At 33.4% G+C, this 23,124-nt stretch overlaps 1 protein-coding gene across 1 annotated transcript; it reads right to left on the bottom strand.

Annotated features, from left to right (window-relative positions):
* Positions 1-4,511: 4,511 nt before the first annotated feature.
* LOC123535050 (ephexin-1-like) lies at positions 4,512-22,575 on the bottom strand. Its single transcript, XM_053535636.1, has 13 exons — positions 22,455-22,575; positions 21,665-21,859; positions 20,593-20,756; positions 19,349-19,405; positions 18,619-18,797; positions 17,733-17,885; positions 15,370-15,583; positions 14,579-14,668; positions 13,862-14,025; positions 12,533-12,736; positions 9,907-9,986; positions 9,537-9,644; positions 4,512-6,397 (listed from the first exon to the last, which is right to left on the bottom strand). Exons 1-13 carry the CDS (start codon positions 22,540-22,542, stop codon positions 6,252-6,254), a joined length of 1,842 nt encoding a protein of 613 aa, XP_053391611.1. The 5' UTR covers positions 22,543-22,575; the 3' UTR covers positions 4,512-6,251.
* Between the last annotated feature and the right edge of the window lie 549 nt (positions 22,576-23,124).

The following is a 23,124-nucleotide window of genomic DNA, read 5'->3' on the forward strand; positions in this document are numbered from 1 at the left end:
AATAAAGCTTTGAAACTTTTAGCACTTATGTACCATTACCTTGTCTAGTTTTAGGTTAGACAACAGAACTCCAATATGGATTTTATCTAAATATGACCCCTTTTAACTTACAAATCTTGTTTAAGTTATTTCTCAACAGTTCATTTAATTGCGTAAATTGTTTGACATATGCTTTGAAACTTTAATCACTTGTTTAATATAATAAGAAAGAGTACATAACTCTGTCATCAAGTTTGACTGAATTATAGCCCTTTATGGACTTTATGGACTTAGAAATGTGTTCAGTTTTCGTACAATTTCACGTTTTGTCAAAACTATTTGATATGTGCCTTTCAAACTTTGAGCAATAGCTTATCATCATGATCTCCATCTGTAGGCAAGAGAAACTAGCTCTGTCAACTGTTTTGCTGAATTATGTCACTTTTGGACTAGAAAATTTGCTCAGTGTTCGTACAACTCAGCGTTTTTCATAACCATTTGCCATGTGTCTTTGAAATTTTAAACACTTGTTATCATCATGATCTCGCTCTGTAAGCAAGCGTTCATAACTATTTTGGCGAAGTTATAGCCGTTTTTGACTCGGAAATCGGTCAAAATTTTCATACCAGTCCATATTTTGTCTAACCTGTTTGATATATGGCTTTGAAACTTTGACCACATATTTACCGTCATAGTCTACATAAGTAGGCAAGACTACGTCTTTAGCTCAGTTATAGTTTTTGACATAGAAATTAGATAAGTTTGACATACAATATTTTGTCTAAACTGTTTGATGTATGATTTTGAAACGTTCAACACTTGCTTACCATCGTGTTCACACATTGCCATATAGTGGAAGTTTCATCTAAATCCGCAAATACAGTTACGTTGTTTGTTTTATTTATTTTTCATCTTTTGTCAGAAAATCTTGTAATATTTTGACCCTATACTTCCAATTCTTTGAATAGTCGACAGTCAACAGACAGCTCTTATTACTATTCAAGTAAATGCCTACCCAGCATAATCACGGACATCAACATACGAACTTTGTCGTATATAAATAAACTTTATTTATATATTTCCTGATTTTCTCCACAGATCTGACAGGTTGTCAACGAGTCTCTACTAGTAACAGAACATCCAGTTATGTCAAGAGCTCCCGTGATATCGCATGAACATGTAAGTAAACCGATCAGTTTGGATTCTGCTATATTAGTCAGTGCTGGTAAGTGTGTTTTATAAGCAAATCAGTTTCAGACTGACAGATAGCTATATCACAGCCGGTGTTATGGATAGTGAAAGGGTTGATGGTATTCGGTGGAAGCATTGACGTTGTGACCTTGACTTGTGCCAACATGGCGGCCTCATGAGTTCTGCACATGGTTTGGATTAGGTGATCATTTCACCAATGTTTCTTGGATATCCTTCAGGGAGATTAGGAGATACTGAGTGGACACTAAATAGAAGTGAAGTCTCAAAACTTTTCCAAGACTTAGGGGTTGACCTTAAACCGACATGGCACTCATAAGTTCTGTACATTATTTTGATGAGATGATCATTTGGCCCAAGAGTCAAGAAAATCATTCAAGGGATTCAGGAGATACAAAGTACACACAAAAAAATGAAAGGGTCAAACATTTGACGTTGAGTTGTGACCTTGACCTAGAGCCGAAATGGCTGACTCATGAGTTCTGTACGTTGTCTTCTTGAGGTATATTTTGATCCAAGTTTAACATTGATCTTGAATCGACATGGCTGACTCATGACTTCTGCACATTGTCTTGATAAGGCAATCATTTGACCCAACTTTCTAAAAGAACCCTTTCATTGGTTTAAGTTATACGGAGTAGGCAGAATTGTTACGGACAGATGGACGAACGGACGGACGGAGACCATATCTATAACCCCCCACCGCTCGAGGCGAGGGAAAAAAACAGAACATTAGAAAATCACTCGAGTGTCTTGATTTAACCATTTAGCTATAGGTGAAATTAAGTATAACTTGTTATAACCAATTTTATTTCTACTAGTACATTCCTTCCTGAGAATCTTTCCAGTTAAGTACAGTAATAGGTTCGGGTAAGTACATCTCCAAGATATGGGTACACATGTCTATGGAACATATAGAACACCCTACCCAAGTGCGGCATAGTGCATTGCTTCTAACTCTTTTGTCTGACGAGGTAAAGGCAGTTGCTAATTACAATTTTACCATACAAAATACCTCATAAAGTTAGATGATTGTTAATTTCAACATCATAAGAAAAAGGAAAGTAAACAGCTATTACACGTTAATATTTTATTCTGGATGGTCTTATAAACATTAGTAAATAGACTCTTTATCAACTTACATAATACTGAATCGGTTTCGCACTGATACCAATGCCAACATTTACAACTATTCAGTCGGCGTTAAATGCAAATGATGTAGTTGCAGAAGTTATGAAAACTTACTGTTGAACATAAACTTTATCGGAGCCTCATATGACCATATTTTTAAATCAATATAGATTCTTATCAGTGACATAATTATGTCCAGAATAGATAGTAGGATTGTTACAAGATTATTGCAAAAGATAACTTATTACTCGTTTTATATTTTGCGATTTCCTTGATTATCATACCCCAAAGTACGACTGGCACAATATGTTTCAATGATTATCATGTAACCGTGTTAATTTGTGTCACATTGTTTAACACCGTTTTTAACAGTATTTCAGTCATGTAACGGCGGGCAATTCACCTATCCAGTTTTCCTGGATTCTGCACCAGCAAAAACCTGTTCTCCACACAAGTAACTGCCAACTTTCTAACATGAATTATCATTATGGAGGACGAATGACACTTAGTCTATGTCTTTATCAACATTATCAACTCGTCACGGAAGACATACTCTCCGCTCGAGGATCGAACTAGCGATCCGTAGACAAACGCTATCCCTACAGACCTAAGCGGGCGGTTTCACATTTTTTTAATATGCTAGTTAAAGGATCTATGTCGAGGACTTTCTACTTAACTCAACAGAAAACTTACGTCTGAATGACAATGTCTAGGAATGTCAAACGTATTTTTTGTATTCGTTATAAATCAGAAATATCAAACACAAAATACACGTAAGACCCCCGCAGAATGTTGCCCTGCCGAACGTCGTCTTTTTTGTCTTCCAAAAAATATTATAGCATGAATCATATTGGAGTGAAAAGTTAAAACGATTTAATAGTTGTTGTATGTTAGTCCCTAATGTAGTGTAACCAGAAGAAATTGCTCACTCTTACCTTCACCCTCTTACACCTACCCCAACGTTAAATCCACCAGTGATTCTATCAGTGATTCTTTAAAATTACAGGATTTTTTAATGTTTTATGACATATTGAAAGATAGTCCGTCCGTCCGTTCGTCTAATACATGTAATACTATATGCTTTCTTATGTGAGATGGACACTTGGAGCATGACCCTTGCCCAAACCCCTCAGGCAAGTATGACATTTATCTTTCAAATGGAGATCTTATGTTTGTTCACGATAATCAATCTAACTGAGGCAAGCATAATGTATTTCCCTAATGTACTACAAAGTTATACTCTGACGAATGGACGGACGTACGGTCGGACGGACGGACACACATATGCATATTGCCTTGTATCTATATGTTATAAAAAGCTCGTTATTTAAAAGTTGCACATCTTTACACATCGTGTCACTGATGGACTCAATGGTGGATTTATGGTTAGGGTTGGAAGCAGGTTAGGTTGTTCGGGGCGGGGGTAAGAGCGCAATTTCCTCCAGTAAACATTATACAACATATTTATTCAAAACTATTAACACCTCTTATCTCCATATTTCAGCCACCTTTAGGTGCCCATTTATTCTCCATATAAATAGGTGAAACAGGGGTCGGGAAATCATCACCTATTGTATCGTACAATTATATATACAAAATACAGTTATTGTTTTATCTTAAATTGAATTAAATGACGTTTGGTGGGGCGACGTTCGGTGGAGCGACGTTCAGTTGGGCGACGTTCTGCGGGGCGTCATTCGGCCAGACGACGTTCGGGAAGGCGATATTCGTTTGGGCTACGTTCGGCGGGTCGACCTTCTATCGAAAGCTGTAGAGGACTCTCACTTATTCAATATGAATTATACAGAAAATATATACGGGAAATCCCACGTTTCTGCAACTCAGCACATAGCCCCCTCGTTTTTCATATAGTGATATAGTAATTGCGAAACTTCGGAAAAAAGTTGATTTCGACGACCCCCGCTGATTCAATATTAATTATATAGTAATTATGGACAATCGAAAACCCCGCCGATTTAGAGGATCCGTACTTAACGACGTCGGCGGGTGGACATAAGGCGGGGTGACGTTCGGCGGGGCGACATTCGACGAGGCGGCGTTCGGCGGGGCGCCATAATGACGTTTATTTTTCTGTCGGTACGACAGAACGAAATGACATTAATTAGCCACCATATACTTTAGATCAAACGTTTGGAAAATCAAAAAGAAAACATAAGAAACAAAAGTGCATATTGACTGAATTGAAATCTATATATTAAGAAACAACATTTCAAAGATACATAAATAAAAATGCACATTTTGTAACGCCACTGTCATAATCAGATAAACGTGTTAATTGATTGTTATCATTTTATATGGTCTGTGCCACCATTTGTTTTTACAAGAGCCACACATCTTCGTATCATAGACGACACTAGTCTACAGATCATCTCATTCTCCACTAATTATGTTGCTTCTACATTATAGAGACTATACCTCTGTTTTATGCAGACATTATGCATCATGCATTTCTTTCATTACCACAAACCGCGGACACGTAATTATCGTGTAAACCTGATCTGGATAGTTCATGTAGTTGTACCTACTATAAACAAAGTCATAAAATCTTAATTGTGGAAGGAAATTTATCAAATGTTTTGAATGTGATGAGGTAATTAATAAGTTTGAGCTTTGCATTTTGAAACAGGTGACATACATTCTCATCTTTTGGGGCTAATGATTTCATTGATTGTTTTGAAGGTAAGTCATCTACACAACTGCTACTTTATCAATACGTGAACTTTCCTCTATCATGTGATATCGTGTATTTATTATTCTAAAAGATATATCTATTTTTGGAACTGTTTCGTCAAAATAGAAATGTAGAAATGTGTGCTATTAACAGAAAAAAAAACAAATGTAGAAAATATTTCAGATTGTACGTCTTTCTTGAAAGAAAGCATGTTTTCAGTTTACAAGTTCTGTCTGGTTTATGTCAAAATCTTTAAACTTTTCATCTATAAACTAAAGATTTTACAATCTTTTCAAGTTTATTCTGATTTAATTCAAATTTTTATTTGTCGACATTTGTTTGAGAAAATTCAATACTTGTGTACATTCACTGGAGGAATATAAATAATATAACACGTGACACTCGGGCGGGTTTTCTTTTCACCCCAGGGGCAAATGTGAACATTCTTGTTAGAGAACTACCAGATAGTGCTACATAACAAATATCAAAGACCTACGCCTTTAACTTCATGACAAGAAGATCTTCACAGTTTTATTTTCCTATATAAGTCTATGTAAAAGTTGGCATCCCTTCGGTAATGCCTCTTTGCACCTCTGGGAGGGGCATAATTTGACCCATTTTACAATAACTTCTAGATACGTATACTTTGACTCGAAAACTTCTAGACTGTATTCAAGGAAAAGGGTATAAAATTACGGAGGATAGTGAATGGACTTTTTAAGAGTAACCATTGATATAGCAGTATGGAAAAAGTGGACTCGGATAAAAATGTTTCTTGTTTACAAAATAAATTCTTAAAAACTGGATACAGTGCAACAAATCTATCATTAGTAAAATTCAGGAAACGTCCCAAATTAATTTAAAGCGGCAACAGCTTCAGTTTATAAATCCATTTCTTTTATGATTTCAAAAGTGAATCTACCGGCGTAGAGATGATGAATATCAAAATTATGGAGCAGAGTTTCAAAATTGAAAGAATAATCAGTGGACACTACACAAACCAACAAAGAGCAAGTGCCAGAAATCGCATTTTGGAAAACTGTTATGACTGTTATGACTGAATAAATCAGATTACCAATTAAAATTGATTCAAAAGAGCTTACAAACAAAAAATGTTAAAGTACTGAAATAAACATAAACATTTAACAAAAAAAGTATGGAATAAGTCCAAACAGAATGTACATAACACAATTAATTGTATTAGCATTTTCAAAACTGTGTATTATCTTGGTATTAAACTTCATTCGTCTTCGCCATAGTCATGTTTTAGCAGATAACGCATCAGATGATTTCTCTGGAGAACATGTTCGTCATCAATTTCTTTGGTGTGATTTTTGGGGAACCAGCCTTCCTCTTGATCTTTAAGTCTTTCTCCGTAGTACATACCTGAAAATTTAATGATGCTTTTTATAACAATGCATTTCTTGAAAGAGTATTGTGATCGAATACCGTATCCTAGAATGAAGTTGGTAAGATATAATAAATGGTAATCAGGTCATGTGGTGATAAATCCACCATTTGACGCTATGTTGCATAATTTGGTTTCTCAAAAACGGACCTTTGTGTTATATTAACTTAAGGGGTTACACAAAATCCATCGTAAACATTTTTATATGAAATAGGTTGTCTTGAACTAGATTAAACACAGAAAAATGTCCTCTAAATTATTACATATATAATACGTATAAATTCTGAAATAGCATCTATACATGTATATTATATATTGCCATTATTATGTACCATATCAATTATCTACTTCAGTTATACCTTGACCATTTATGCTTCCCTAAATTTTTTAACAAAAATAATATATTACTGTAATATCTATCATGTGCCGGTATAACCAGGGGTAGTGTTTTACAATCTTTCTCAAATAGACATTTGGTTACAAATTCATGAAAACGCGTAAAAGACTAATTTTTGGTTGATACTTGTGTCAAGCAGGATCGAACTGCTGATATATAGAAATTTTCTGCACGTACGTGTACAAACATGGACGCGCATAAATAACCACAGATAAAATACAAATCCTGCATAATGTAATATAAAGAAACACAATTTGCTAGAAATTACAAACTTTTAACTTTTAGGACGATTGTAATAATCTATTGCGCTAAATGCTTTCTGGAAAATATTGGTGCTTTTGTGTATTACTATGTTGAAGAACAGTCATCCAAAAGAATAAAGAATAGTAATTTTAAGAACGTACCCTATATTTAAGAATGTACCCTATATTTAAAGATACTTTTAACTCACTTCCCGCGAAATTATAACTTATGTATATATCTAAGATGGCAGAAATACACGTAAATGTATTTTCCTTTCAATGCATGTGATTGTCTTATGTAGCGTAAATATACATGTGTATCAGAGTGTCTAAGTTGGCAGAACTTCACGTGAATTATCTTTTGTTTCAATGCTGGTTCTTTCTATTATTAAACTGTAAAGATTGAAATGTCACATATCAGCATAAAAGATATGTTAAATGTCAAATGTAACAAACAAATGACTTTAATAACACCAGATATGTCAACTACAGCATAGTACTGGACAAGAAATGGCAGCAGTTCAATATCATTCTTACATAAATGACATTTTTTGTCTTAATGAAATACATAACTGGTCTTGGTTATTTAAGTGGAATATTCGTTGTGCACTAAAGCCACGGTTTCTTTATTTATTTGTCTTTCACTAGGTAGATAATTATTAGTCATCGGTCGTCATCGGTCTTTTGTGAGTGTAAGTGGTTATGAGGTTTTCATTTGTGAGGGTATGTATTTATGAGGGTCTTTATTTATGAGAGTATGTATTTATGAGGGTCTTTATCTATGAGAGTATGTATTTATGAGGGTCTTTATTTGTTAGGGTATGTATTTATGAGGGTCTTCATTTGTGAGGGTATGTATTTATGGGGGACTTCATTTGTGAGGGTATGTATTTATGAGGGTCTTTATTTGTGAAGGGCTGTCGATTCTTTCTTGTATTCCTGACCTTCGAGTTAAATATTAATTGATTGAATATGCATTTCATGAATACCTACACGGTATATGTGTACCCTCTTAGTAAAGTTGGTTTTATTCGGGAAACAGATCAAACGTTTCAGAATATGGTTTAGAATCAAAAAGTGAATTGAATCAATACTAAATTTTTCTCTGTATTGAAACGTGTACAAGGTGAAAACAAAAAGTCAAAGATCTTTTAGCAAGTGTGTCCACCTCTTAAGGCAATGCATGCCTGGCATCTTCTGCGCATACTGCAAATTAGACATTGTATACGATACTGTGGAATGGCATTCAATTCATTTACGAGCACTTAAATCAGCTGTTGACGGTTTTAGATGGGATTCCCGCTATTGTATATACCCTGTGACCAAGTTGGTCCCACAAGTGCTCAATTGGAGTAAGGGTCAGTGAAATCGCAGGCCATTGTAACGCGTTAACGTAGTTTGCTGCAGACTTCTTAGGTCAGTCCGGCTGAGTGTAGTCTTGCGTTATTTTGTTGGAACAAAGTAACATCGGGCTGATCAACAAAAAAGGTAAGACGTGATTGAAACATATCATCGACGTAACGCCGCGCCGTACCGTAACACCTCCGTCTACGACGATGAGTGGTGTCCTATTGTTCCATGAGATCCCGCCCAATACCATAACATTCTCTTCTCCCCTCCGTGATGCCTGGTGAACAAAACATTCGGCATAGCGCTCGCTGCGCCGACGCCTAACTTTAAGACGTTTATCCAGCATATCCAAGCAGAAACGTGAATCATCAGTGATGATTGCCATTGCCGCTGCATCCTTCGCAGATGATTATGATACCAAATGACGCAATTTCTCTGACCTTCTGATGTTAACATATTGCCTCGATATGCGCCATAGCTACATAATCCTATTTCATGGAAGCGGAGACGTATCGTTGACTCACTGACACGTTGTCCTCTGACACTTACAGTCTCTTTAGCAACCTTCACTGCAGTGCAAAACCTGTTACACAATTGCGAAACCATAATAAACCGGTTCTCATGAAATGAAGTATTTCTCAAACGTCCATAAAATTCTCCTTCACACACAGATCCGGTTGTATTGTGCTGTTCAACAAGTTTTGTTATTGTATGATGTGTGCAATTCATTCGACGTGCCACCTCCCGATATAACATACCACCCTCGACCAAGCAAATAGCTTTGTTACGTTGAACGTCATTGATCAACAAAACCTATAGCGTTTTTTCTGTAATATATTTACACCTTTACACTAATTGGTGACACAAAACTTTTTGCAATGGACTCTTTTGCTATAGTTATTCGCAAAAGGCTCAATTTGCATGTATAACAAGAGAAAGCCAATCGGCCGTAATATTCCGTATATTAAACATTGATATCATCAAGTGTTGACCCTTAAACCAGTTTATACCATTTAAATTTTAAGCACAATTGCTTAGGTCAAATAAAAGAATTTTCAGAGTGGTGACCTTCTTATGACGGCGAGTATATATCTTAAAGTGGGGAGTATCTTATTCCATCTATTTTACCTGATCTTTCATCCTTTTTCGTTACTCTCACTTCATCTGATTCGTCTAATGACAATTCCTCATCATCCTGAGCTGTGTATTTCTCGATACACTGTACAAGAGGAAAGTCTGAAAATCATAATAGTTGTATTTATAATATATGTGAAGGGACAGGTGGAACAATGCTAACAATGATAAAGGTACCGGGTATTGCTACCGGAACATGCATTGTTTTTTAAGCGCCTTTTAGTAACTTTATGTGACTTCTGTATATATAAATCGAATTTTAGTTACTTGAAAAGTTTCATTACAAATGTATAATCAAAAACAATATTAAGCGCTTTTTTACAATTCTAGAAGATGTAATTTATGAGAAAGTAAGTATATTTACCTAAATCTGTATAAATCTTTTCATCATCTTCAAAACCTGCAATTGGTGCTATTATCTCCATCCAGTTATCTTTTTCAGTTCTTTAAGATATTATCAACATTTAATCATTTTAGTGGTACTTTTTCGAGCATGTGAGTTTATTGTAATTTGGGTCATATTTACATCGTATTTGTCATGACTCAATAATAAACCTAAAAGGAAACATGTCGTTAGGAGTCAAAGTTTATGCCATTTAGAAAGAACTAACCTTGATGGTTTCTAATACAGAGAGTTAATGTTATTATGACCTCATAATTATGTCCCTAATCCTTCGAAGGAGGTGGGGTATACTGTTATGCTGATGTCAGTTGGTCAGTTTGTCAGTCCGTAGACAAATCGGTTTCCGGGTGATAACTCAAGAAGGCTTGAGCCTAGGATCATGAAAGTTGAGCATGACCAGCAGATGACCCTACTTATCTTGACATTAGTAGGCCAAAGGTCAATGTCACAGTAACTTGGACGATAACTTGAGAACGTTTCGGCCTAGAATCATGAAACTTTTTCAGTTTGATCATGACAAGATGGCAGATGACTCTCATTGATTTTGAGATTAGTAGGTAAAAGGCAAAGGTCTCAGTGTCCCAGAGCAGTTAAACACTTTTCGGGAAATAACTTGAGAATGCTTCGACCTAGAATCACGAAACTTAATAGGGAGGATGATCATGACCAGCAAATAAATCTGATTGATTTTGAGATCCAGTAGGTCAAAAGTCAATGTCACAGTAACCTAAACCAATAAAACAAATTACATACAATAACTCATTTGGCCTAGCATTATCTAATTTAATAGTCATATTTGTCATGACCAACAGATGGAGCCCTATTGATGTTGAGGCCAGTAGGTCAAGGTAAAGGTCGCACTGACCAACAACAGATGATTTCTTTTGTCAAATAAGTAGAGAATGCTTTGGTCTAAGATTACATTTGATACGAAGGTCATTTATGACTTGTAAAATGACCACAATCATTTATTTGAGTTAGTACGTCAAACGTCCAGTTCACAATGACCATGTACTTTCTGTTCCTAGCGCAGTTACTCAATGCATCGATGCAGACCTGGGTTTAATTATTTTCAAAAGTAATTAATTAATTACAATTAAAATAGAAATGCTTCAATTAAATTACAATTATAATTACTTGCTTTTTACAGAAGTAATTAATTAATTACAATTATTTTAAGGAAAATAATTAATTATATTAAACTATGTGGCAATATATTCACAAACAGAATCATGATGTTACTATCAAAGACATATTAATGATTCAGATTTATTTATGCTTATTAAATTTCAAAAGCATGAACACCTCAAAGTTTACTGTCTGTCAGTGAACATCATTTACAGATTCATGATGCAATAGCTTGTTTATAAGTCCTTATTGCATTTAAAAAGCATTAATGCTTCAAAGTTACTGTCTGTTAGTGCCCTACTCTGTCAGTTTTATAACCTACATTGAACACAGAGCTTGCGAACACTTCTAACTTACCCGCTCTGTACAATTGGTGGCATTAAATGCTCTTCCTTCAGGCTGATTATACTACCATTTATTGTAATTAAATGGCTTAATATTCATCAATTGTCTAGCAGCAGTTGTTTCAGGTTCTATACAGCTTACATTTATTTAATACCCCTTCGGATGACCATCAAGTGTGAAAATTATACCCCTAGGTGATACCAGCTACTGCACAATAAACTGTATTTTTGCCAATATTTAATCGCCAAATGTTTGTGACATGTAATTGAAGAGTAACTGAACTTAATTGACAATCATTTTGCATTTCTTTGAATTTTAATTAATTAATTGCAATAAAAATATTTGATTTTTGTCTCAGGTATTAATTATTTTCAATTAATTGAAAAACTGTAATTAATTATAATTAATTCAATTATAATTGTAATTGGACCCAGGTCTGCATCGAGGCGAGGGTGGGACCGTGTTCTACGAGCTCTTGTTTGATTTAGAAGAGATGACGTATTTCAAAATAGTATAAATTCAAGAATGCATACAAAATAGTATATAAATACAAAAGAACGCGGATATTATGTTCTTAACACGAGTAAGGAGTAAAAAGTAGTTACAGATTTCAGGAAAGTTCAAAATTAACAAAGTTAATAATCCGTTACACGTATATTTTCTTCTTCTATTTCACACATTTTGTATTGTTTTATTTAAAGACCAGCTAGATAGCTGTGAATGATAACAGCGCTCTCTTTAGTATAGTAAAGATGAAATACCGGTATCTATAAACTTGAATTCTTCGTGTAGAATTAAAAAGCATTTTAATTAATAAAAGTTACTGTCTTATTTTATTCATATCTTATATACACCTTTGAATTTCTTACATTGAAACATTAAGTGGGAAAAAACGTGCTATTGAATTCTGGGTGAATCGGGTTTTAAGACATCTTTTTTAATTTGTTCAACGACAATAGATAACAAACGGTAACTTCCGAAAACCAATAAACGTTGATAAATGCTTACAATCATTGCTTTGATGTAATTACCAAATGCTATTGTACTTTGATATAAGAACACAATCAGTAGTTTAAAGAATTCTATAGGGTACGGAAAAGTATTAAATACATACTTGTCCTTGCAGGAAAGTATCCATTCAACAGATTTCTTATTATGATTTTCCAAGATGATGAGACGAAGTAAAAACTTCTCATGTCCTTCTGGTATGTCACTTGGCAGCATTTTCTTATATTTTTCATCTCTGATGTCAACTATGTTTTCAGCTTTCAAAGCCAACAACTTGCAGTGGTCAAGGACTGTATATACCTGCCTCGAACTAAAATATGAAATATCTTAACCAGCAGAGGAAATGTACAGTTTAAATACCGACGTACGAGTAGATATGACGGTAATGCTTTTTTCATATTGTTTTTGATATTGCGATTATATCCGTTCGAAACAAATTTGTTAAAATTAATATGGTCTTAATGCAAAATTCAAAGTAAAGAAGTCGTGAAATGAAGTACAGTTAAAGAACCTCAAACAAGTGATTTTTTTTCTTTAGCAGCGTTTTTATATAACAAAGCGTTTTAAGTGAGAAAAAATTGAGATGCCCAAAATGAAAACTAGACAGTTTGTGCGCTGAAAATATTCTTGGAAATCAGTCAGTTTTTTTCTTTGAAAATTAGGGCATTGGCTAATCAAACAGTGTAGTAAAGAATGCTTATCGAACACAACTGAAAGCAAAACAAAATTTTCTTCTAATTTTCTAATGGTGAGCCGACACATTTAAAATTGGCGTCTGAGGGAACGGTAGTTTGCAACGTTTTGTTGTGTCCTATGGCTTTTTCGCATCCGCCTAAAAGACATCAGTTTTAATTTCGTTTCATTCCATCTTATTACACTTGTGTGTGACAGTGACAAAACAAAGCAGTGGCAGAGAGGAACAAGCAAAATGTCGTTCCATAATTTCTGATATGGGGAAATACAACCAAGTGTAATATAGAAAAAAAAACAGAAATGTTGTTATATCGATTTGTGATAACAGACGGACAGGACGAATTTGACAAAAGCAGCAAACACAAATTCTAGTTACCGAGTAGTGAGTACCTTACAAAAGGATACATTTTATTTTCAGAAAACAAATCAATGGTGCGTTTACCTTCCTTTATTTTCTTTTCAATTATATATGTATCTAATAGTATTAAAGCCATCACTTCCAGGCTGAACTGTTATAGCAAACCTGCACTGGAGATAAATACTTTTGCATTTTAAAGTGAGGTATATGTAATATAAAAATAAAATAGCAAAATGCCATGTTAGGTCAATGTATATATCACCTTCTCCCTTTGTACCTTAGTCGCATACTTAAACATTCAAAATATTCAAAATAGATTATGTTCTCTAGATCAACCAGAATCGATTTGACGGTTTTTTCTGGTAAAATGCAGTGATTGCTTACCCTTTCATTTTCTTTTTCTTGGTGAATACAGCTAGATCACTGAAAATGTACAGGTAAAGACTTTCTAATTGAGCTTTACCTCCTTTTCCAAAGCCAAGTCTTATTACTTCTTTTTCCCGAACAAGATACCTTGACTTTTCTTCTATTTGAATCTTTTCTATTTTCTGAAAAAAAATGTTAATAACTTGAGAATACACTAATTAATGGTTGTTGTATATCTGACAACTTTATCTCAGAAACGAAATTGCTCAAAGCTTGCTTTTGGAAATGTAGGAATTTCTAATAACTAGTTAACTTTTCACAAAAATGGACTTTAATAACATCTTCAAAAATTCCTACGTACATAAATTACTTTCAAAACCTACCCTGTATAAAGTATATTACAAGTTCTTTTTTTGCTGCAAAGTTTTTATTAAAAAAGAAGACACACTTTATTCGGAGCTGTGCTCCTTTATCTTCTACATTTATGTGGAACAAAGTTTCTCTGGCTATGAAATATCTTCGTAAAGCAGTGTAACACACCTTGTCCCATTTAATCGGCTAAACAAATGTTTAATAAGACCTTGCTTAATTGAGACTAAGTAAGATGTATGTCGTACATATAATTTAATTGTTGAATATAAGTCATCTGATGGTATTGCAGTAAGATTTATAAAGAGGAAATGTCCCATTTAAACACCAAGAACCTATTTCGTAATAAAGGACAGGCAACCCTACTTTGTCTGAAAATGCAATTGTTTTAGCCACACGTTTCATGTCGTCCTCACCTTGTTTCATTAAAGCAGCTCTATTACACCTCTTGTTAACCTGTTCATAAAATAAGTAATCCAGAAATGAAATGGATTTCAACAAAATAAAAGACTGTTTGATGTGATGAAATAGGTACAGTCAACTTTCATATGTACATGTTACAATAATTGTTATTTTATTAACAATAAACATGAAAGAAAACTTTAGGTGTCTGTGAATTTGTGGCTATATGACTTCTGCTTACATTTCAAGAAGATTTGAAATATTGCAATTCCGATAATGTTTAAGGCCATAACCTAAAAGCTATTTAAGCAAATTTAACCATTACCAGAATTCATTTTATCACAATTTAAATTGCTTTACCAATAATTTCATTGAACAATATATAAACCTATAGACATACGAAGACTGCTCTCCATTGTGTTAATACTTAAATGTTTGATTTACGCGACGGAAAAGGCCGATCACTGCAGCTTATTCTTGCGTACATGTACATATATGAACCCATAAGGTGTCCTACACTACATTAGCAAATAACCATTAATAAACATATACCAAAATTTATACAAAACCCTTAGGCAAGTCTTTTAAGAAACATGCTGACAAAGAAAACGAAATAGTTCCTTGTAGACTTTTATAGCGTATATGTGGATTGGCTAACTTCTAGGGTCCTATATAACATGAGGAAGACGCATTTCTGATATAGACATTTACCGAAGAAGAAAAAACGTAATGGTTGTTAACTAATAAAGAATTACTTTTGAAACATATCTGTGTACACGATTGGCTTCCTTTCTTACGTCATCCTTGTTCTCTTTTTCGGCAATCTTTTTATACACATCATTCGTCAGCAAACGAAGACGCGTGATTCTCTGCATAGGAAGAAGTAAAAACGACAGCATATCCATTCTCTGACATTCAGGTCTCTCCTCTAATTGTTTCAGCGCTTTATCAAAGTCACCTGAATTTTGTCTGTAAATGTGTGTTTAAATTATTGATGATGTTTCAGTCATGTCATTCTACATGTAACAAACAAACATTTCGTGTTATTATTTCGATTGTTTGTATCGGGATTTCTCGATAGATGTGGCTTCTTATGTTTGGCTAATGTGAAGATTTAACTGCACGGCGTCTTAGGTAATTCACTTTTTACTATTAATTATACTTTGTGTTACTTTCTTGTACTTGTACTTATGAAGAACGATAGTACATTCTTGTTAGAATATGATATATTCAATTAATCCCATTTCATGTCTTAAATACAATTTTAAACACCAGTAAACAAATAGAAACAAACAAAAGCGTAAATTATTTTGGTAGCTCATCAATATATAAGAGATTTCATGTAACATGCTGAAAAGTTGTTAAGTTAATTGCAAACCGTCGGATGACACATTCGCTCGTTTGGTTTTAACATGAAAATTTAGAGCCATTTACAGAACAAATAAGGTTGATATGAATGGACTTGTTCAGTTCGTCTATACTACAAAATAAAATTCATCTTCTAAAATACCACATCCATCACGCTTTTTGTCATTTAAAGTAATACCTTCTGGTTAAGACAATCTGTAATGTAACACGAAACTCAAAACCTTACCTAGAACACAATAATATTCCAAAAGTGATTAAATTAAGATATCGCTATAATTTGAAAAGTAAAAGTAAAAACTACAAGTACAATAGAAGCATCAAAATTTCTAGACCGGTTGTTTACGAGATGTTTTTAACGTATCTTTATATTATAGCATTTATAAGCAAGGAAACTTAGAACACAACAGAAAACAAAAGATATTTCAATAAGGAGCGCCGTTTAGCTTTCTGAAAACATGTTTAAGTAGATAATAAACTTTATTGACATATCTAGTACTATCTAAATGTTATTTTATCCAAATTTCAAAATGTTGTCAATACACTCTGTCCAGAAAAAAACAACAATAGGAAAATATTGGTAAAACCGATCGATGCTCCCCGAGATATGATTATTGCATATTAAAAGAACATATTAAGTGGAGTGAAGTTCACTATCCTGTCTGGGCACATACAGATTGCAAATGTTGAATAATCTCTTTGAAAAAATCATTTCACCGGATTACGAAGGAAATGTGCGCACCTCCTCCTAAGAGTAAAGTATCCTATATGAATTTTCGCTCTATTCCAGTTATTTGTTGCTGAGGAATACTCCGGACGAGGAAAGGTACTACCGTACAAGTAAACTAATGTTGAAAGATCAGCAGGCAATAACTTTGTGAAAAATCATTCGACCGAACAAGAAGACAATATTTGCATCTCCCATTCGGACTGAAACTTCCGATTAAGCTTTGATTAATTCTAGTCGATGGTTGCTTTGGAGTAGAAATAGTACTGTAGTAAACTATGTTGAAAACTAAAAGGGCAATCACTTGGTGAAAATCATGCGACAAGAACATAAAGACAATATGCGCATCTCCTCTTAGGAGTAGGCTTTCCATAAAGTTTAGTTTAATTCCAGCCGCCATTGCTGAAAAATACACTGTTCCAGAAATGGTACTCTAGTGTACTAAAGTTGAATAATCAAAGGGCAATAGTTTTGATAGTAAAGTTTCCTATTAAGTTTGGCTGAAGTCCAACCAGTGTTTGCTGAAAAATACTTTGGACAAGAATTGCACTATAGTATACAAATATTGAATAATCAAAGGGTAATAACTCGGTATAGAAACATCCGACCGGAACACGAAGATAATATGCGCATTTCCTCTTGAAATATAAGCCTCTTATGAAGTTTCTCTAAATTCCAACGTGTGGTTGCTGTGGACAATAAAAGCGGGACGGACAGACGGATGAAGCGGCGACTATACGCTACCTCTTCTTTGAGGATAAAAACCCAGCTAAGTTGCCTTATTTAATGTTGTGTGTGTGTGTGTGTGTGTGTGTGTGTGTGTGTGTGTGTGTGTGTTCCATGATTATTTGACCGAAATTAGAAACAATTCCTATTTTCTTGTCCTTTAATAATTATTAGGCGACGGTATTCTAATTCAAAAGTACTTCTTCTCTTTAAGTGAAATGCTTATGTTTCGACATCGGAAACGAATATTTGATCAAGGAAAAATGTGAGAAAATGAAAACAAAACAATCATCACAATACCTCAATTCTTGTATTGTTCTACTTTGTACATGCTGAGTACTACAGTAGGCAACGTAACATTCAAACTTTTGCTCGGCATGGTCGGCCACAATTTTACAGACATCGGACAAAAAAATATTGCTCTCCCAGTTGGATTCTAATTCTTGCAGAAATCTGAAATATTTAGTAAAAAACGATCAGTATTGCATTCTTGACTTGTACATTTTAACAATTTGAAACTAAAGGGTAATATCTTATAATTTTACATCTATGTCAGCTGCGCTAAATTTACAAACTTGCTATTTTGTGAATGTCTGATGGAGATATAACTGCAAATTCAAATCATTAACAACTGTGATTGATAAAACTAGTTCGCAAAACATTTCTTATACAAAACATGCTTCTCAAATTTATACTTGTGTCAAAAGCGCTGTCTTAGTTCGGCAGTCAAATAAGAAAAGTACTTTCACAATTCCTCAATTTAAGATTTGACATGTATTTAGTGCCCAAAATAAGATGAACACCTTTAAGGCCATTTACATGAACTAATTGTATATCTACAAAATCCCAGATGATAGTTATTTAGACCGTTTCAGCAAGGTTAGCTTATGTTAAGTTCTTGCAAAATTGACAATTCTTAAAATCTTGTTCACCTTATTATTTGATAAAATAGTCAAAATAGGTTTAATATATTTAAAGAAAAAAATGACAAAAGGCCACTAAACGCATCTATGTCTGCTATATAACACATATCCTGTCTGTAGTTAAATAACCTTTATAATCTTATCAATTCTAATTGCCCTACAACATCCAATATTTTCATATTTAGGCAGAAAGTGTCAATTTTACATCTGCGTGTTGGAACTATATGACTACACGAGAGGATAAGATGTCTGTATGGCCTTACCTTTCACTTGTTTCACGTATTTCAAGTATGTTTGAAAAGATTAAGTCGTGTTTCTGCTTGTTAACCTTAGACCGAGTCGGTGATTTATACCGGAACATGTCAGACATCATAAACACATCTATGAGAACATTGATGCTTTTCAAATACGACGCTTCTGATGCAATTATTTCAAACTTTTTCTGTAAACATATAAAAACATGTGATTTTGATACATAATTTAATTGGGTTGACTTTGTTAGATTGATAAATAATTCTATAACATTACTCGGTTGATTACTAATGTCAAAATGTTATACATACATATATAACATTTCTAACACATTTAGAAAGTATATCGTCAATAACATATTGGACTTCCATCACAATCGCCCTTATATTAGAAAGATGAAAGATATTGCGAAAATATTGAGGGAGGTGGTGAGGAGGTGGCGTTACATGTTTCAGTAAGTAACATAATCAGATTCTGTTTTGGATCTTTTCATGACGGTATTAGTGTAAAACAAAATGTTACGTAATGACAACGCTCGATATTCATCATAATCTCTAAATTTCCCGAAAAGTGTTATAAAATACAAATCTTTAGTATTTACAAACGACAAAATGTCGTTATAATGCAAGGACATAACTTTGTAAAATGCAAAATCGTATTATGGATACTAAGATACCAGCTTACATACAAAACACCTATTATTCGAGCCAAAACATCTACTATATGGTACAACTTTCTCACCTCTAGTAAATATCTCTTTTCTTTTGTTATTGTTTTCAAAACACCACTTTTAATTACCTGTAATTATTAAATATAGCAGATCCAGACCTGTGAAACTCGTAGCAGAAATAGCTTAAATTAGACAAAATGTAATGTGTCATAGACATTTACACTAAAGACAATGCTTTTTCTCTAATACTGCATTGATACACATTATATATGTCTCATTGCTGTGTATATAATTTTTTAGCATAAGCCTTTGGTGACCACATGTTTTGGTTAAAATTCGCCACAGAGGGGCAAAATTGTGATTAATTGTACGATGTACGTTGGCTTCGGCTATATTTTGTAACAAATTTCAGAGTATTGCTGTGTTTTAATTCCATTAGATACGTACAATATACAATAATAATATATATGTATTGCTATGTTAGTCTTTTGTATAAAATTTAGTCTTTAACCCGTTTATCATGCTATTATTAAATATAAACGAGACAGTGATCTGCGATTATGAGGTATCAGCAATCACATCAAATCTGACAAGGGGAAAAGAGAAAAATACTACATGTTTTATATTTCTCGACCATTGTTTTAAAAGACCAATTAAACCTATTTGTAACAAGAATCTTAGTTTAAGTTTTAGTTAGATTATTTTCTTTAATATTTCCTATAACTTTCTGCATACTATGCTGAATGAGCAAAAAACACTTGTGCATTGCGAATAGATAAACTATTTGTAACAAGAATCTTAGTTTAAGTTTTAGTTAGATTATTTTCTTCAATAAGTCTCTTTCCTATAACTTTCTGCATACTATGCTGAATGAGCAAAAAACACTACTGCATTGCGAATAGATAAATTACAAAGTCAAAACATATATCATGGTGCTTAGACTGATATACCACCAATTCACTCCGCGAACAATTTTGAAAAACGTATCTTTGGGTTACTTGCGATAGTTTAGCCCAGTTGCTTGTAAGAAAGCAAGGTTTAATGCTCACTTCATTTGAAAATTTAAGTATGTTTCATTATTTTCAAACAAACAAACACCCTATAGTAATTCTGACCCGTCGAGTTGGACAAACATTCTCAAATAGGTACACTTATTATTACAAATATACGTCTTGCGTGTTAAAATTAAACATACTCTATAAGCAAATAAAAAGTTCTCATACATTTGTTCTTTCTAAACAGCGTTTGCCTAACTGAAAAGAAACATTGTTGAAATTCATGCTTAGATACATAGAAAACATGGTAAAGAACGTACTTCATCAGTATCTCCCCACAGTTTCCCAAGAACTTTGTTCATTTTGTCACGCTGAATCACGACATTATGCTTTGTTACTTTTTCGTCTGCTTTCCTTTCCTTTTGATCAAATCCTTCTCCTTCTGGTTCACCGACGGTATCATAATAGTTTTCATCTTCTAGCTCTTTTTAGTTATGAAAAGAAGAGTTCGATCTTTATAAGTATGATTAACGTTTATCTTTCAAGACAAGACAATGTCTTGGATAGAAAATTGCAAGTACTCGGTGTAACAAAAACTGTACGTACACAGCTGTTATGTTATTTAAGTAAAACTAAATAGGTAGGCAAGGGCTAAAAAAGTTGTTGTTTATTCTTCCTTTGCTCTCATGAACCAAAGACATTTCAGTTTTACCGAAAATATATTTATATTTTATTACCTTCCCCATTTGAAAAGACAATTTGAACATTTGTCCTTCTGTTGTTCTTTAACATATGAGCGTTTGCAACTCAATGCAAAACCGCACAAGTTTGCAGATGTTATAATGCAAAAACATTAAAGATGACAATTTTACTCCTCAAGTTTCATAATAATATTTAACTTACTATGACTTGATTTTACAGCAAAATATGTAGACTTCTTAAATAAAAGAATATGTTAAGTTAAATAATATTAACGAATACACATTTCCCTCAAACAATCAAGCATATAATTAAATAAATAAATATACGCATTCATGTACAAAATATTTGAGGTTAAATTCATATCCCAAATAAACACTACTTTAAAAGGCGTGCAAATGTCACTGAATGCATTATTAGATGACAAATAATCAACGGGCGTGCGGAAATGGGTCAAATAATTGGGTTTTCGCGAGAAAATCTTAGTACTTACTAAGCAGCTTATCATAACAACAACTTAAACTTCGAAGTTGTTTCTTAAATCATGGAACTCTTGAAATAATGGCAATTATTTGTTTCAAACCGAGGGAAACTTAGTTGAAGAATACATCGTATTACAGTTACTCATAAGATATGAAATCTAAATTGTGTACCTCTATTATGAAAATGTACTGTTACATTTTATAACAATACCTGATTCGTCAACCACATATTTTTCCATTCGTCTTTTTATTTCGAAGTTGTAGTACTGGTAAAGATTATCTGGTTTCAACACAGATGTGTATCTATCGTCCGGAAGCTGTTCTGGTTCAAAAGCTGAACCTGGCTTTGATATATCACTTGTGCCAGTCTCTTGGGTATGGATTTGAACATCATCACCCCGCGAATCTGTGGATGTTTTAGGCAAGTTATTTGCTTTAATCTATATCTTTGTGGTCAATCACATTTGAGCAACATTGTATGAGAGTTTTCAGTTTTCATATGTTCTGTCAGAGATTTAGTCAAGGAACAAAAAGACCCATCGCAGTTATCTCCCCAACTGTATATTTTATTACTTTTATAAAAAAAAGATAATAACCTAATTTAAAAAGTGATCCATTTCTTTTGATTTCAATAAAATTTCTAGTTTTAAATTTGCATTTGATAAATATTGGGTTACTTCAACTAACAAAAAAAAACCCCGCAAAGTTTTAAAACTTTAACATCGTAATTCATCTATTTCAAATATATATTGATTGCGCGACCGAGATACACAAAGGGAGTTAATAATAATTTCATAAACTTGACTTTCTAATTAATTTTAGCAAAATATGTACTTGCCAATGCAATCTTTGGCATTTTTGATACAAAAATGCTTATATTCGTTATTCCTTTAGCAAAATATATTTTGTTTTTATTTATACTTATGCTACAATAACGCTGTATTGGTTGGGCAACATGGACACAATTAGTTGACCAAAACCTTAAACACCATTTGCAGTACCTGGATTGGTAATTGAGGACTCCTTAGAGGATGTAGAATTACTGCTTCCGTCTTCTGCACTTTCATTTTTGTCTGCATTTGAATCCATTGAATGTGTACTAGTTATACTATCCAACCTTATTTCAATCTTAAAATAGTAATTATAAAATAGTAATTATACAGTTGATTTTTGTAAATGTCAGCTAGTAAAATATCGCAACTGTGTTGAGATGGACAAGATTGGAACAATATGTTTTCGTAAATTACCACCATTATTGAAGTATATTCTTCATTAAATACATTTCATATATTAAATGAAATATACCAATTGATATGAGATCTGCTGGCTGTTCATCAAAGTTATATAACATTATATCGATTACATAAAATTTGTTGGTTTTTTTTCTTATGTCACACAATATGTCCTTTCATAACTAAATCAAAACAAACCTTATATGTGTGTATCAATTTCTAATGAAAACCTATTTCATTATCACAGATATTCCTTCGATACATGCTATATTTTCGCTTAAATTCTATTTATTTCATTACAATATTTGGAAGAAATATTTCTGCTGACTACCAACTTGAACCCAGTATAGTGTATTTGGCATATATACGACCACATGAAGATCACATGCTTGCTACACATTTATCCCCACCTTTTAAAAAATATTTTATACTTATAAAA

This window comes from Mercenaria mercenaria, unplaced genomic scaffold (genome assembly GCF_021730395.1).
Source record: "Mercenaria mercenaria strain notata unplaced genomic scaffold, MADL_Memer_1 contig_4963, whole genome shotgun sequence".
NCBI lineage: Eukaryota > Metazoa > Mollusca > Bivalvia > Venerida > Veneridae > Mercenaria > Mercenaria mercenaria.